General features: G+C 43.6%; 1 protein-coding gene across 4 annotated transcripts in view; it reads left to right on the forward strand.

The window, feature by feature from the left end:
• Nucleotides 1-15560: 15560 nt before the first annotated feature.
• STK39 (serine/threonine kinase 39) overlaps nucleotides 15561-17424 on the forward strand; it is a 107292-nt gene continuing 105428 nt past the window's right edge. For all 4 annotated transcript variants that reach the window (XR_009961961.1, XR_009961960.1, XM_062604681.1 and 1 more), the window contains exon 1: nucleotides 15561-15975. Coding sequence is in view for 2 of the 4 variants with exons in the window: in XM_062604681.1 (XP_062460665.1) it covers nucleotides 15600-15975 (376 nt within the window). In the remaining 2 variants the exon portion in view is untranslated. The remainder of the gene's footprint in view (nucleotides 15976-17424) is intronic.

A 17424-nucleotide genomic window follows, 5' to 3' on the forward strand; every position in this document is an offset into this window, starting at 1 on the left:
TCCCACACACCCTGCCACTCATGACTGTCCAGCCTTGGGGAAAACCTCTTGGTCCCCCTATATCCTCGTCTAACCCCAGACAAGACCCAAACCTGACTCTGCTTAACTTTTGAGATCAGACAAAATGGTTGTGGGTAGCACACAGTCTGTGTGTGTGCCAACATGCTGATCCCCATCACAATCAGCAGGCAGGTCCCAAGGATGCCCAAAGGCCATTCGAAACCTTCAGAACTCTCAAACGATGCTGCTGGACTTGTCACTGGGGCTGGTGTAGCTGCTGTGCTTGTCACTGGGGCTGGTGTAGCTGCTGTACTTGTCACTGGGGCTGGTGTAGCTGCTGTGCTTGCCGGCTCTCCCACCGCCAGCTTCTCTTTTCCTGAGTCCAGCTCTTCCTCCTCTGCCTTGCTGGGAAATGCTGCGTGGTCTCCTGCATCCTCCTGGGGCTCGGCGGGCGGCGTCCGGGGAATGCTCTCGGCCGTCGCGGGGCTGGGCTCGGCCGCGGGGCTGGGCTCGGCCGCGGGTCTCGGCTCCTCCGCGGGGCTCGGCTCTTCCGCGGGGCTCGGCTCCTCCGCCGCCTTCTCCCGCTGTTCTGCAGCCGCCTCCTTCCCCTCCTCGACCGCCCCGACCTCCTCCACCGGCAGCCGTCCCCTCGCGGCCTCCGGCCCCGCTCCCGCCGCCGCTTGGTCCCCGGGGCCGCTCTCCCGGGCCGCTTCAGCTGCCGCCGGCTCCCGGGGCCGCTCCCCCTCGGCTCCCCGCAGCCTCACGAAGATGGAGAGTAGGGTGAGGGCCAGGACGGTGAAGAGCAGCCGGACGGCTAGGTACAAGTCCACGGCCACGTCCGTCCCGCCCTGCTGCTGGAGCCCGCCCGTGTTACAAGCCATTGCCATAAAGCACAGTGAGACAAGAACCTTAGCCCAAGCCCCACACTTGATAAACACTAACACAGCAAATACCGGCTCTACGTAAGTTACAACATTCTGAAGCTGTGAGATCAAGCGAAACAACTCTGAGAGCCAATAAATCAGCATTGTGACGAGTGACTATTAATCCAGTCAAATCTGTCGTTATCTCAACCCCTCGATGCCCCACGTTGGGCGCCAAAAAGAACTGTCGTGGTTTAAACTCAGTCAGGTAATTCGTTCGCTCACTTCCCCCCCTTTTTCTTGCCCTCCCCCTGCTCTCGGAGGGACGGAGAGGAGAATCGAAAAGAATGCAACTCCCACGGGTTGAGATAAGAACAGTTTAGTAACTAAGGTATAACACAAATCACTACTGCTACCACCAATTATAATAATGATAAAGGAAATAACAAGGGAAGAGAATACATCATCTCACCACCAGCCGACCGATAACTCGCCCCCCCCAGCCCGACCAAGCTCGGACCGATACCTCCTCCAACCCTGCAGTCCCCGGCCCTTCCGGCTAACTCCCAGTTACATCCTGGGCATGACGTGCTGTGGTATGGAATACCTCTTTGGTCAGTTTGGGTCAGGTGTCCTGTCTCTGCTTCCTCCTGGCTTCCCCTCCTCCCTGGCAGAGCATGAGGCTCACAAAGTCCTTGGCCAAACCAAAACATCGCTTGTTATCAGCTCTGTCCCCGAGCTGAAAGTCAAAACATTGCACTGCACCAGCTACCAAGAAGGGGAAAAATGACTGCTACTGCTGAACCCAGGACAGTATGATAGGACTTCTGAACTACTGTAATAGGGTTAGTAGAGTACAAGAATTGTTAGCAGGGTTTGCAGAAAAAGACTAGGATCAAAGACCAATTAAAAAGAAGTTGATTCAATAAGGGATTCTGAAATGCAATCTGAAAGTACTTCATCAGTCAAGAGACTGAGTAGATTCTTCTTCTCTTCCTTACATGCAACTATAGATGTTCAAATTGCAGTGCTTATGAAAAGTACTGTGATATATCGAATCACCAAAGAGACTACAAGCATCCTTTTTTAAATCCAGTTTCTTGGAAAAGTCAGGAAGAGAGGTGGCTACCCTACCGCCTGTTTCTTTGTGTACCTTAGGCATGGTGTCATTGTGTCTCCCTAAATGCCTCTGCAATTTCAACATCAAAATGTAAAGTTCACACATAAAATTGCTTTACCTGATACTTTTATCTACAAGATATAAATATTTCACACTTAGAAATTTAATACATCAAGTTCATACAAACAATTATCTCCAGTACCATATGAAAAAGGTCAGGAAACATGACAGATAACCTTGGTGGAAGTTACAATAATGCTGATTAAAATAAATACATGCTTTCACCTCCATGGTTTTGGAAAATAAAGTTATTTCCATTTTCTCTTCTTTCCCTCATTCTTTCCAAGACTTGTATCATAATAACGGCGATTGGAACAGAAAATGAAGTATTTTTTCTATTTAAATTTTATGGCAGTCACCTAAGCTGCTATAATGACATTGCAGACAGATTACTCCGTTGATTTTAAGATTTCTGGCATATGATAACTATGTTGAAGCACTTTTACAGTAAAAGCCATAAACAGACTTAAAACATATGCCATGAAGAAAAACTGGGGACATAATTTTCAGAGTTGGTATTTCATTAAAAGCTGCTACTTCATTCTCAGGTCCTATTTTGATAGTTTATGACTTCAAGTGTGATGTAGTCAACAATTCCTGCTTTCTGATTGAGGACTTAATTAAGTCACTTAATAATGAAATTGATATACATTTCAGCTCCATCATACTAATTTAATTAGCTACTTTGCCAAAGGACTATTGGTACAATCAGAGAAAATCACAGCCCTACTCTGTTCAATAGTGCCAGGCTGGAAGACTTTTCTGCTTGTGGCAGCACTTGGTGCTGTGCTGATGCCTCTCAGACTGAACAAGCTGTCTCTAGGCAAGGGCACTTAGTGGGAGCAAAACCAAGCCTGCCCCACCCCTGAGCAGTAGCTCCCATGGCCACTGGCATGTCTCAGCAAGCATACCATAGCAGAGTGGTAACAGAAGGGCAATTTTTTTTGTGAATCTGTATCACATTTGTCTCACTTGCCTGTGCCTCAGCTTCCCCTTCCCCACAAAGGCAGGAGAAGTGGGCTTTTCTGGGTCTCTGTTCTAAAGCCTTGGGAGTGTTTGAAGTCTGAGTAGGCTCTTGACAGGGATGTCTTTTTGAAGGCAAAATCAAAGCATTAGAAGTAGTTTAGACAAACCACTCTTCATGCCAAATACTGTATTTGAAGAAAGATAAACTGTGGAAGTGATTTATCTTTTTGGTATGTCAGCATGGTAGTGGGATTGGAATTTTTTACACTTTCAAAAAGCTCTGCAAAACAACTATTAAACCCTCCAAAGTGAATGTTAGGAACAGAAGGTGATAGGCTAATTCCAGTAACTTGCAAGTCTCTGAGTGCCTTCACATTATCAATCCATCTAGTTTTGCAGCTCTTTTACCAAGAGTTTTGTTTACTGCTCTGTATACCAATCAAATCATGTTGCATGCTCGTTATGCATGCACACATACACCGGGAGTCCTCTTCCTAGACTCTTCTCTGGAAAGCAGCCTGGTATAAGACAGAGAGGCCAGAACTGCAGTGACTGTACCCTAAGAATGTTCTCCTGAAGGCAAAGGGTGTTTCTGTCTTTGCAAGCTGCCTCTGGTTCTGACCTGAACCCATCTCCAAGTTTGTTCCTTCTGCTTCAGCACTGAAGAACCTGTGACCTAAAACCTTGTCTTTCCTCTTCATCCCCCCTAACAGTTAGAGTGATAAGAGATCACTCTCTCCCACAACCTTGTTTCTGAAAGTATATATATAAGATATAGTCTAACAAAACCTCTCTGACTCTGAACAGACTGTAAGTAGCAGAAGGATGTACACATCCATCTGCTAAAAATAATTCAAGCTTCTACAAATTGCTTAGATAGCTGAACTTAAAGCAAACGGTAGGCAAGAGCAGGAATTAAAAATTGCCCTATCCATCTAGAAAATTACAGTCTGCCCATTTGCCTCTGATTAGAGTGTACCTGGCCCTGTCACCAGGCTGAGTGATTGGCAGCTGCTTTGAAATCAGTTCATTGTCTCCCTGAAGTTTGGGGCTGTTGCTAAATGGTGCTTGTTGGCATTCTCTACAAAGAAACTGAAGACTGATGGAGTGGTGGAGCCCGAGACTGTGTTGACTCTGCAGCTGGCGGAAGCCTGTCTGTCTGCCTGCAGCATTACTCTTCTTCCATTAAGCAAGTGGTTCTAGCATCAAGGCTAGCCAGCTTGGCAGCTTCCAGGGTCAAAAGGTTAAAGATACTTTAAAACTTGAAAAATCATAGGCTCTTTCTGTTATGAAATCTCTCATTTGAAAGTAATAGTTCTTTGGGTTTGTCTGGCTTGCCTCTACAAAGGATATGAACTTATAATTCATCAAGAGAGTGGAAATGTCACCTGAAGCTTGCTGAGGAATATGAGATCAGCACTCATACAGATCAATACAGGTTACTTTCCTGATTCATAATGTGCGTGTCAAATTGCAATTCTCCTGGCTGAAGGAAGCCTGCCTATTTATCTAGTACTTGAATAAGTGCTCAGCTCTGCAGAATATAAGATTTCCATTTCAAAGTAATAGCTAGTTTTAAGGTTTGTTCAGAGATCTCACGTTGCCATTGGGGTGCATAGGTGTTTACATATGGTTGGATACATGCCCTAAGAAAACTGGCCTTATGATGATGGGGAGTGAACAGAATGATTTCCAGCTCAGGGTCCATCACAGTCAGCAGGGGCAGTTTCCAAAGTGTCTCATCATCCATATGCTGATACTTGTACTGATGCCAGTGAGCCTTAGACACTTGGGCTGGGTCCTGCACCTCTTGTGAGTCACCTTTATGTTCTCTGCAAAAGTACCTGGCAATGTTTTTTCTCCCCCATCCACTCCCCCCTTTTTTAATAATATGAAATATTGGGGGTAAAAAACATTTAAACTGGTTTAAACTCTTATTCCTGCTTTTTCACTAGTTCATATACCAGTGCATCATACAAGTTACACAGTTGGATAAATACTTTGCCAAAATCTCCAAGCAGGTTTGAAGAGGCCTAGTACTGTTGGCAGTGCAAATGGTAATTCAAGCAAACAAAACCAAACCTATTTTATTTGTACTGCAGGAAAAACTTGTGTAAAGCTAGAGTAATTAATTTACTTTACAACCCAGAATCTAAGGGACTAATCGAAAGTCCTTATTCTTTAAGACATTTGGCAGACAAGAACTGAATCTAAAAAGTAAATGTATTATTTTTTTTCTCTGTCTCTATATAAAAGATGTTGCATAATTATTGAATACAGCATTCATACAGTGAACTCTATCAGAGAATATAAATAAATATGCACACAATTAGTGTGAAAAGAAGCCTTTTCTGTTGTCTGCTTCCTTAAAATTAGTACTGGTTTACTGCATCAGAAGAAATATGTCTTGCAAATGTTATAACTCCTACATATTTTGCGTTTACATATTGCACTATTTCAAGCAGTGAAAAGTACTCTTATGTAACTTCGGAAGTACAATTAAAAGACAACATATTTTTTTCCCTTTAAGGGAGAGACAACAAAAAGCCCTTTATGTATTGTCAATTGATGGGAGACTTGGGAGAATTAACAAGAAAGAACTCGCACTTTATTCCTTGTCTGACAAAGCATCAGAGCATATATTCATTTCCTTTCCCATTATTAAAGGCTACCATGTTTCTGCCTATTAGAGAAAAACTATTCAGATGTAAAATCAAGTACAAAACCCGTTTCACCTTCCTTAACCATGGTATTAATAGGCTCTTGGAATGCATTCAGGTATCTGCGTGCTAAAAAGGTTGTAGTAGAGAAGGGAGTTCCTGCCCCTCAGTTGAGGCACTGTAAATGACCACAGGAAAGTCCTTAGCTGACTTTAGTGCTTCAACTTTCTTTCTGGACTATATTTAAAGATATATGTGGTTTGGGTTTTTTTTAAATTTCCAGGGGATAAATGGAGCTTACTTCGATGCCTTACAACTGAAAAATGGCAGTGATTCTCAGCTGAAATATCACTGTCACTCTTGATATAGAAAATTAATTTGTTCTGCTTGTTTTACATCGGGGGATTTGGTGGTCTTGCCTCAGTTCTGTGACAAACCATCACTCTTACATCTTGTTCTGTGTAAGTTTGGCCTTCCTCCTTTCTGGGATCTGGGTAAGGTCCTCTGGCTGGAGATGACCCTATCTGTTACCTCTGATATCTATGATGACTTACTTCCTAGGTACTCACCACCTTTGTTATTTGAGGGTTTCTATTTCTTTATAGGTTTGCACATCCCATCTTTTCTTCTGCTTCCAGCTTCTCCCATTATAATTATTCTAGCTTGGACTTCTTGACCAAAATCATCTGCAGGTTACCTACAATGATTCATTGTCAGAACTGTTAAATTATACTTTGCACTATTAAATAACAGGATATGGCATCAATGAAATTGAAATCTGACACTGTTTCACTACAATCCCTTTCAGCATGGATGGTATTACTTAAATTTACTTTCAACAACCTACTTAAAGGAAAAAGATGACCAAACTTATTGTGACCTGCTCAAACTTGTGCCCTGTAAACTGCAACTTAAGAGTATTTATCTAGCTAAACAAGTCTGACTTTGTCAATGAGCTGCTCAGCTGAGATACTCCTTTAGCATATCTGTTCTGACAAATTGAGAATATTACGTATTTTTTTCCATCAATATAAACAAGTATACAGAAAAATTTACCCATGCCCGCTTTTTTTTTTTGTCACCAGGACATACTCCTTTGTCTCCACGGAAGTTGAGTCCATGGCATATCAAAAGCCTACAGAGTTAATCTGTTACCACAGAATCTACAATTAAGTGAACAGAAAATTTTACTCCTTCATTTGCATTTTAAATCCACACATAGCCTGTAATATTTCATACATGTTTTCCCTAACATCTTCCAGATCACCACTCTGCTGTCATAAAAAAAAAAGGTGATATAGTAGGAGGATCTTGCTCTGGAATCGGTAAATGGAGCTGGGCACCTTCTGTCCCAACCTGTGCTAATGGCTTTACCTTTGCAGGTTCTGCTCTTCAGATACATTCTGGGGCAGAGTCCATGTGTTGTTCAAGTCAATCATCTGGAGTTTTTGTCTAATCATTATTTATCTGCCTGCCTTTCACTTTTGTTCACCACAAAAGCAAAGGTTTTCATGACATTTGTTTCCTGTATGATAAGTATTGTATTCATTTGTGCTACTGTTGTTAGAACCACCTTCAGGTCTTCCTGGATTTTGAGCTCTGACACCTTGCTCCTCTCAGGGCTGTGCTGGTTCTCAGTTCCACATGGAACTCCGGGGTGTTATCCACTCTCTGCCGATTTCTTCCTAGAGTGGACAGCTTCAGTTGTCTCAGCATGTCAGCAGGCCAGCCGAGATTCTGGACTATTGAAAGACTGGGAAGGAAGTATTTGTTCATAGTTTCAGCCACAACCCAATCCACTGTAGGAAAACAGAGTAAATTCCTAAAAGTGCACAGCTTAGGTTGAGTTTTCCCTTATAGTTCCACTTTTGTGTGGTTAAAAGATGTCTCACTCATACATTTCAAATACCTGTGTAGCACATTGCTGAAGTCTTTGTAATACAACTTTGTAGTAAACTTCGTATGAGGAAACAGTGTGTGATGTGCATGATGTGTTAAAGAGTTCATAATTGTTACACGAAATCAGGTGATACTCTAAGAGGTTGATTTTTTTTTTTCTTCACTGACACTGCAGATTCAGATGAAAGCTCTGTTTTAAGTATCTTGCTGTTGTCTTTTGTACTGCTGGATATTCAGTTGTCCCAGAGCTTCCAGCTGCCCAATTCTACCCGCCAGATACTATTATTGCTTTTTGGCTATTACCCAGCAGTCTTCACTCTATGTTCTACACATCCCAGGCTGAACTGTGCCTGCTTGCCTTGCTTGCAGCGTCTTCTTCCGATACAGCTCTCTCTGGTGCCACTCAAAGATCACATCCCAGAACTACAACACTTCAGCTGATGCTTTGTGTTAGTGGTATGACCTGTATCAGTGAGAATTTTCATACCAGCACTATGCCACTTGTCGGTGTAATCACAGGCAAGACAAAGTTGTCCCTATGCTGGGTCTTGTTTACCAAGAGAAATAACACTGCATTTTACTGGTACTCTTTCCAAATATATCTTCCTGTATCATGGCAAAATTTGTCTTTTAGTACAATAAGCATCCCTCCGTAGCAAACAGAACTAGTCAAAATGTAGTTTCTTCTATAACTAGTTTTTTAGGTGCAGTCATACTGGCCAGAATACCAGGTCAGAGCTCTGACTCTGATTGCTATGTTTGCAGAGGACACATTACATGCTATTACAGCTACTATTGGTAATGACTGAAACAAAATTAGGAGTGCTTTCTTGGCATGTTATACCTACTGATATGTACTAAATGTAGGGCTTTTATGGTACAGCGTCTGTGAATAATGATGTCTGATGGGGATGTTTTGTTTGTTTTAATGATAAGCCAGTAAAATTTAAAAATAGGTTGTGCCTGAACTGCCTAATTTCTGTTTCTTGTCTATTAAAAGCACAGCACTGATGAGTTTAGGTTTCTGTCATTCATGGGTAAATTAGACTTTTAAAGAAATCCTGAAAACAATAAGGAATGCTTTAGAAAATAATATGTTGTTTGTATCACTACATTTAAAGGCTCCTTTTCTTCAATTACATTAATGGTGTGAGATCCAAAGCAACTGTTACAGGTCTTTTAAAGAAAACTAAAATCTTAAATAGTTGAGTCAAAGAATGGTTTTGGCTTTTTTTTTTTTTTTAATACTGCTCACATTGAAGGAGATTATTACTGTACAGTTTATCTTCTTACAGATAGCAGAGAAAGGAATTAGAGTGTTTTGGAACTTTAAAGCACCTCAGTGCTCTGAGGAGGAGAGATTTTTTTCTTCAGATTTGAGTTCTATTTTCAATACCTTAACTGACATTTTAATCTTCCTAGAATGGAGACTATTCATTTGTTACCAGATTTTTGTTTCAGACATTATTCTGTAGCTTTGTGAGAAAGCTTTGTGAGGAAGCTTTGTGAGCTTTAATTGATAAATAGGAAAGGATGGCAACTTCAGAGCTTTTCCCTTTGAGTAGATTGCTCTGCCCGGTGATTCTGGAAATTAACAGTGGGTATGACAAACACTCCCAATGAAACACTCGAGACTTCTTGATGCTAAGCTGGTGGTGTCAGGGCTTTGAGTACACCAACTGGATCTGCAACCTCTTTCCCTCCTCCTAGGGGTTTTGCTGTCGGTACTCAAGGCCAGCTCGGACATAGTGCTGTGCTGCAACCTCTAATCAGGGTGCTATGAAAACAACCAGGTTGCAAGGAAGAGCTATGAGCTGACTCACCTGGGTCCTCTGCTGTGTGAAAGCTCAGGCCCTTGCCTGTGGACCTTGACTGAGCTATGCCATAGCTATGCTTCGTCCTTGTTTGAGCCTACTATGCTGCAGTTGTATCCAGTCTTGCACCCTGCTGGTCCTCACCTTTCTTTGCTGACTGAGCTTCCAAGCTGCAGCTTGAACCTGCCTGATCCCTACTGTCTTGCATGGCGGTCACTAACCCTAACTAACCCTGGTTGCCATCTCTCAGCCTGTCCCCCTCACCTGGCTGCGGTTCTGCCAGGATGGCCCATGGTCAAGTGAGGCCACTGCCCCTGCTGCCTCTCTGGCACCCACAGCTCTTGGCTCACCTGCCCTATCTGCTCCCTGACATGCCTTGCTCAAGCAGGAGCTCCTCATTAAAAGCTTTCTTCCTCAGGGATGACCTAGGTTCAGGAGCTCTGCTAGTCCTGTGAAAGCAGAGCAAGGTGCCCTGGGAGATAGGAGCCTGAGCTTTTTATAAATGCTTAAGCTGGACTGGGAATCTTGTTGAATTACTTGAGGAAAAATTCAGTCAGCAGCTCTGGACAGCTGAATTTCTCATTTGCAAATCATAATGCTGGAAAGAAACATCGAATATGAACAAGGTTTGGTTTGGTTTGGTTTTTTTCTTAACTGCCATTTTGATTTCCCAGAAATCATTGCCCACCAGACCCCAGGTTTTCCATCAAGAAAATAATAAAAAATAAAAAGAAAATAAATCTTAAGTATGACCACAAGTTTTTGTTTAATGGTTGGGTTTCATATACAGGCACCCTTATGGCACTTAGGTTAGAAAATGATTTCAGCTTACATCCCCAAAACTAAAACAGTTTAAAGGGTTTTAATACCAATGTTTATAAACATTGCTGAATTGAAGTTTGTAGCTTTCCATAATGCATGAAGCATTCTTTCCTTGATCCCGTACATAGAGAATGAGGAACGGGTCATTTACTCGCATGATGAATAGCCTTTTATAATTAAGGTATTTCTTTCAGACTCAGTGTCATTTCATGATCATCTAACAAAGCTAAAACTGTGCTCTTGCCTAAATGGTGGTATTTCCCATTCCCTGTTATTGGCCACATTTTCCTCATGTCTCTTCTGTTTATCCCCTCTATCGCTTGTGAACTAGCTGATGTTTTCAGCTAAACCAAACCAGGAGTTAGCTGTCAGACAGATTAGGTCCCTGATCTTGCTGTGAGGCTGTGTGAAATCCCATCCTTAGAAAATACTTGTTACCTTCCCAGTTTTGCTACAGACTTCTTGTATGACCTTTATCAAATCCCTAAGCTTTCTCTGTTTCCAGTTGTGAAATTGAGATAATTATATTCCCCAGCCTTCTGGTATGTGAAGATTAATTTATTAATATGCATGAGCTGTTCACATCCTACAGTGATGAAAGCCATGGAGGTTCACAGTTCAACTCTTTTATATGTTTGAGTTTTATCCATTCAAAGCTACAGAGAGCTCATTCCTGATAAAAGCCTCAGAAATCCAGACACCTACACAACATCTTAACAATATTAACTTGGAGTTCAAAAACAACGATAACCTTTGGTCCACTGTCATCTTCATGGTAACTGTATCCGAAGTTCCTTCAAACCATCATAGCAGAAATTGTGATGCCTGCAGGTTCCAGAAGCCATGGGTTGCAAAAAGGTTGTTGTTGCTATGTTTACACACCATGGATGGCTGGTGTGTAAATATTCTAAATGTATGCACAGTTCTGAATTTTAAAAGTTTGAAATGTATAATCATTGGTGTACCATTATGATTGAGGTAATAAGCCACTGGTGCTTACGGTACTGGAATAAACTAGTCATTTTTAAGCTGGTAATTTGCAAGTTTTGGCTGGTGTGGTAGCAGTAGCAAGTTAACTACAAAATGCATTCTCATCATCTCACCTGCAAAGCTGGATGGGGAGGATGTGAAGACTTAACTGCCTTAACAGTGGATCCTACCATGCAATGCTAGCTGTGACACTGAGGAAAAACTGTATTGAGACAGGGGCTGCATCTGCTCTCCAGCTCTGCAGAGCAGTTCACATAGGCTCCATTATTATTTTAAATGATGCCTTTAATATGCCCGTCAAGGCTACTCACATTCAAAGCGGTGAGCATTTCCCATATCTGTGGCCTGAAAAATGGATGGTCAAGTAAGAAAATACTTAAGAAAAAGCTTTGGTATTCACATGAAAGTGAACAGTACTTAATTCTGTTTCTAATAGAAAGAGTCACAAACCACAGTGGCAAGTTTTGTGGCACTCACTGTACTTACCAGAAAGGCAATGGAAGTTTCTATTGCAAGGACTGTTACCAGCTTGGGATATGGTATAGAAGAAATAATTAAAAGGCCCATTTGACTATATAACAAACTCTAGTTTATTAGTTACTGGTTCAACAATTACTACCCAGAACACAAAATCTTCTTACCAGAGTTTAAGGAGTAAATATGCTGAGCAGAACAGCTTGCAAAGGTTTATAAGGAGGAGAGAGGGGGAAAAGAGACAAAGACATGAAGGTCTTTGACCTAGGAAAAAAATAAAAGCAGTTTATTTTGTAAGGTCACTATGCTGTGATAAGGCATTAACTTCAGTAAGATTTTTGAATCAAAGTTTCTCCAGTGTATTAAGATGTTTTTAGTCATATGAATTGCCAAGAAGATTCTCCTGTCCTCTGTGTGAGCCGAAACTAACCTATGCTGCAAACTTTGATGAAAGCAAGCATCCTAGTGACAATAGGCATGCGACCTATTTAACTATGCATTCACTAGAAGAAAAAGGGAGGTTGAAAACATTTAGTCCACTCCCATTAGCACCAGCTGCTGTTGCATCAGCCTTTATATTTCATGATGTCATTTAAAGCACAGCCATCCCTCACTGCTATCAAGTAAGAGGCTTTCAAACCTTATGTACATAATTGCAGAGACCTGTGCTATACCACGTGATGATCATAGCTGCAATATTTAGACTATTTCTGGGGAGAGAGGATGGTTTCACTTCACTTGTTTCTCTGAGCTAGAAATGATAGTAGAGAGAACAGTTCCTTCTCACTCTGGTTTAGTTTGTGCTAGGTTATATGGCTGTTCAGGTTACAACTGCTGCCTCTCTACTCGCAAAAGAATAAACGAGTGGGTAGGTGCTGTGCATTGTGCATGCTACTGGTCTATGTGCCATTGCTTATGAATCCCAGTCCTCACGCTCGTCTTTGACTTTATATAGGTACGTTTAAAGCTAATTAATTGGTCTGAAATGTTGTTGTAAGCACCAATGTTATTCTTGCCTAAATCACCGAAACCTAGAAATGAAGTCTGAGATATATTGCTCTAAACTTTTTGTTGTTGTTGCTATCTGCCGAGGGTACTGCTGAGGACTATCAAGAGGTCTGAGCACTGGATTATCTGTTCTCCCATGTCGGCCTCCGGAGTTTAAAATATAGCTGGTTTTGCTTGTAGCCTGGCTTTGTAAATGTTTTTTTCACTTTGGCATCAATCATTTGGTGACTGGACTCAGTGACACAGACAATCTCTTAGAGTCCTATGTCTTCAAGCACTAGGAAAGGCTAAACCATGTTTAGCCAGGACCGTTCTGAACCATTTTTGATTTTCAGAATAGTGATTTTAAGTGAGTCATAGAATCATAAAATATCAGTTTGGAAAAGACCTCAAGGATCATCTGGTTCAACCTTTCTAGGCAAGCATGACCTAGACATGATGTCACCTGAACAGCACCCTGTCCCGTTGAATCTTAAAAGTATGCAATATTAGGAAATCCACCATTTCCCTGGGGAGATTATTCCAGTAGTTGATTGTTCACATGGTGAAAAATATTCCTCTTGTGTCCAGTCAGAATGCAGGTGATCAGCTTTGTCAAGCAGGATTCGCTCATGGTGAATCCATGCTGGCTTTTCCCAATCTCATCCTTGGTCTGACCCCAGGAAAATTTGCTCCGTAATCCTCCCAGGCACTGACAATTTCCTGAATCCTCCTTTCAGCCCTTCTCGTACATGCGGGGAGGAGTCCTAGTTTTTTTTTCTGGAATTATCAAAAAAAATTCTAGAATCTCCATAATCTGCAGATTGCTATTCTTTCCAGTCTCTGAAAAGTCTTGCGGAAGAGCTATATCGCCTGTACTGCTTTAAACAGCAAAGCCTTCACTGCCACAGGGCTCTTCTCCTATGTCTCCAGCAGGGGGACCTACTTTTAGACGGCAGCTTGACCTACTGGCACAGACCAACTGCTTCAAGGTCTTGCTGTGGCTTTCTTCTCTATTTTACCCGACTTTGAGGCTCTGATGTTCTTTTTGCGTTCTAACCTGAATGTGTGGAACATATCCCACAACTCCCACTGTTTATAAAATTGCTAACCTAGAAAGTTCTTCACGTAAATGCTGTTCTTTTCAACTAAACTACACAGTGCAGTTACACTCTAGAAATTCCCGAAGTTGTAGGATTAGTGGGACAAACTGGGACAATAATTGGGACAAAAATTACTATAATGGTATCAGATCTGAAGCCGCAGTTCAGCTGTTCACATAGTGATATGGCAGGAGCATCACAGAAATTCAAGGCTCAGGAACTAATGACTCCCTACCCCATTGCCACCACCCGTAACAGCTGAGTATAGATGGAGAAGTTGGCTGTTTTCCATCAATAGTGAGTAACCCATTTTTCTGTGCTGATTGATTTGGCCTGTGCTGTTGCTGTCTTACTCATATTTTTTCATGCTATTACTGGCAAGAAAGGTCTTCTCTACCAACAAGTTTGTCTAGTCCTGGCATTAAGCTTAATCGTGAATGACAACACTTCCTCTTTGAAGTCTTGACATTTAGCTTTGCGGCAGGCAACTCCTAATGTGTACACATGAAATAATTTTAATCACCTATCTTTTAAAAATGAGACTGAGCTGAATCATTAGTTTAGTACAAAAATGTGCAAGATTTTTTTCTACTATTAGGAGCTCTATAATGAGCTTATCTGTTGCTTGTGAGAAAATGGAAGTTCAGTGCACAAATGATTCCATACCTGCAAGTTGCTGATATACCTTTTGATGAAACGTTAAGCAGTCAGTGGTGGTGACCTTATACTTCATTCAGCTTTTTTAGAAACACAGAAAACCAGAATTAACTTGCTTTCCTTTTTGGAATAGCCTTCCATTAACTGAAAGTCTTCACTGAATAAGCTACACAAAAATAGTTTTGTTAGTAAAAGAGGGGTATCCTGCACCAAACTAGACTTAATGAAGTATCTAAGAAGCTGTGTTATGCATTTCTTGTTGTGACTTTAAATCACACTTCATCATGCTTCCTAACAATTTATGAGATCTCGTTCTGCTTTTAATCAGTGCTGACTTTTGAATCTTTCCCACTCCTGTATTTTCATTATTAGTTCTAATTACCTTAAATTCCTGCTGCAGTAAGATTTTAAAATGTGTTGAAATATTTTCTTCCCACTCTTCCAGATTTCCATACATCTTAAAATATAAAGCATTCAAAGCATGAGTGAGACTTTAGACTGCCCAAACAGCTATTTTCTGATTTATTTCCTAGTAAGTAAAACCCTGGTGATATTATACAAACACTGACACTACTAATAGGGAGAAAAGAGCAAATACCTGTACTAATAGCAGTTTCATATAACTTTTTTACTTTCCTCTTTTCTTGTACAATGGGAAGCAGTAGGTAAGCTTAACAATTCTCATTCTTGTCTGGAGTTTAAACCGCTTGGCTCTCTCTGGAGAGCCAAGGAGGACATTTCTCAGCGCGCAGTCCCTCTCGGTGGTGTGAGCTGGGGCACTGTGAACACTGAAGTGGCAAGGTACGCCTCTGCGACCCTTCCTTGAACAGGCCACTCAGGTCAAACGGCAACTTAACCGCTTTGCAGGACCGCAGCCCTCATCACTGATGACAGCAAACGCTTTGCTGAAGTCCTCAAACTTAAATACAAGCCACCTCGCAGCTTCCCTCAAGCCTTTCCCTGCCCCGCTCTCAGCACCGGCCGGGCCCAGAGGGGCGCCCAGGGTTCTGCGGGTAGGGCTCGCCCCGCCACCCCTCGCAGGACCCCGCAGCGCTTCCAGCCGCCGAGCAGCGGGATGAGCGGGTAAGGACGACGGCTGGGGATGTGGCCAGCAGGCGACGAGCCGCCGGCGTCAGCAGGGACCCTCGCCGGACCGCCCGCACTTCTCCCTCAGGCAGAGACACATGAAGGGGGCGACCACCGCCGCGCTGACACCAGCTGGGGGCCGCCGGGCCCGAGCGCCGCTCTCGCTCACCCCTCGGCGGCGCGGGGCTAGCGGCCGGGGCCGGCGGCGCCGCCCGCCTCTGCCTCCTCCCCCTCGGTGCCCTGCCTCCTCCCTCCGCCGGGCAGCCGGCTGCGCGGGGAGGCAGCGCGGCCGAAAGGTGTTGCTGGAAGGGAAGTTTGAAGAAGGTCGCCGGGTGCTTGTGCGCTCTAGCATCATGGCGGAGCAGAGCGAGTCACCGGTCCACGTCCAGCAGCCCCAGCCGGCGGCAACGCCAGCCGCCCCGGGCGTCGGCTGGCCCATCTGCAGGGACGCCTACGAGCTGCAAGAGGTTATCGGTCAGTGGAGTGGGAGATCGGGGTTGCTATCGGGCGGAGGCAGGGGATGCTGCGGCTGCCGCTTAGCCGGCCCTGGGCCTACCGACGCTCATCTTCCCGCAGGCTGAGCTCGCTCACTGCGGCGGACGCGCCCGGCACTGCAGTGGCGCCGCCGCCGGCTGCTGCAAACTTTATCCGCCCGGTAGCGGGCGGGCGGCGCGGCCCCGGGGGGCGGTGGCTCCTTCTAGAAACCCCCGCGCCCCGCCCGGTGCGGCCCGATGGAGGGTGTCGGTGGTGCTGCCGCCTTGTCGTGTGGTGCATCGTCACTCGCCCCACTGGTGGTACCTGAGCCCTTACCTGCTGGCTTGTAATGGGACCTCGGCAACTCCGCAGATGCGCTCTGTGTGTTTTGTCTGTGTGCATGTGTCGGTCTGTGGATGCACACGTGTATATGCATCCGCTCAGATTACTCTGCATTTTTCCGGTGGCTTTATGGGGGAGGTAGATCTTACCCCTATCTCTGCTGCTATCGTGGTGGCTTCCTTTCATTTTTCTTGTATATATATATATATATCTATATATCTATATATATCTTTGAACCCTTTTCCCCTCAGTGTTTAATATGATGCCTCCTGGCCCAGCTGCCTGTGCCCAGTAGTGGCACATAGGACAGAGAGGGGTTTCAGTTTCCTTCCACCCGAGCCAACTTGCTTTTGCCCTGGATGAGGTTTAACCTGTTGGCCATCCCCAAGTCCTTGCAGGCAGGGTGTTTTTTGGTAATGTGTCCAGCTAAGGCGGATCAGATGTGTTCAGCTTCTGTCCACTTCATTTGGATTGAGTAATTTTGAGATTTATAGTGTGCAAATATGACTGTTGTTAACAGTATGCGTGATGGAAAATTTTTTCATATCCTGACCTCGATGTTGCTTGTTGCTAATGAACGTCATTGGGAAAACTTGCTTTTGTTTGTATGTGACATTTTACATCTGTAGCAAATGCTGCAAATGTCAAAGGCCATCTCTAAGACTGTGATTGCTATTCCTTATGGATGAGGCAATTTAAATGAAAAAAATCCATGAGTCTTGCTTGCTGGTGCTGTTTGTTATTCTCAGTGTTGCACACCAGTTGCTAGTTGTTGTCAGGCAGACAACAACCAGAAAAACATGTTACTGATCTGGATTGAAAGTTGTGTGTACTCAGCTGCATCATTAAGCTTTTTATTTTCCACAGGCAGAAACAAAATAGTTGAGAAAAATACTTCTTCCTTAAAATGGGATGGCTTTCTTTGGACCCAGGTGGTGCCTTTGTATTTCTCTTTGCACTTGTTAGGCTCTGAAGAGGGACTAAGGAGGGATGAGGGTTCAGGTGTGCACGTCCTTGGAGGTGGCTGGCTTGGACCAAGATTGCTCAGCGTCGAATGAGTGCTGCCAGCAGAGGCACTGCATGGGCATGGGTTTTTAGGCCAGAGAA

The sequence above is a fragment of the Pezoporus occidentalis genome, unplaced genomic scaffold (genome assembly GCF_034315485.1).
Source record: "Pezoporus occidentalis ecotype Australia unplaced genomic scaffold, CSIRO_AGI_Poc_V1 ctg88, whole genome shotgun sequence".
In the NCBI taxonomy this organism is placed as follows: Eukaryota; Metazoa; Chordata; class Aves; order Psittaciformes; family Psittacidae; genus Pezoporus; species Pezoporus occidentalis.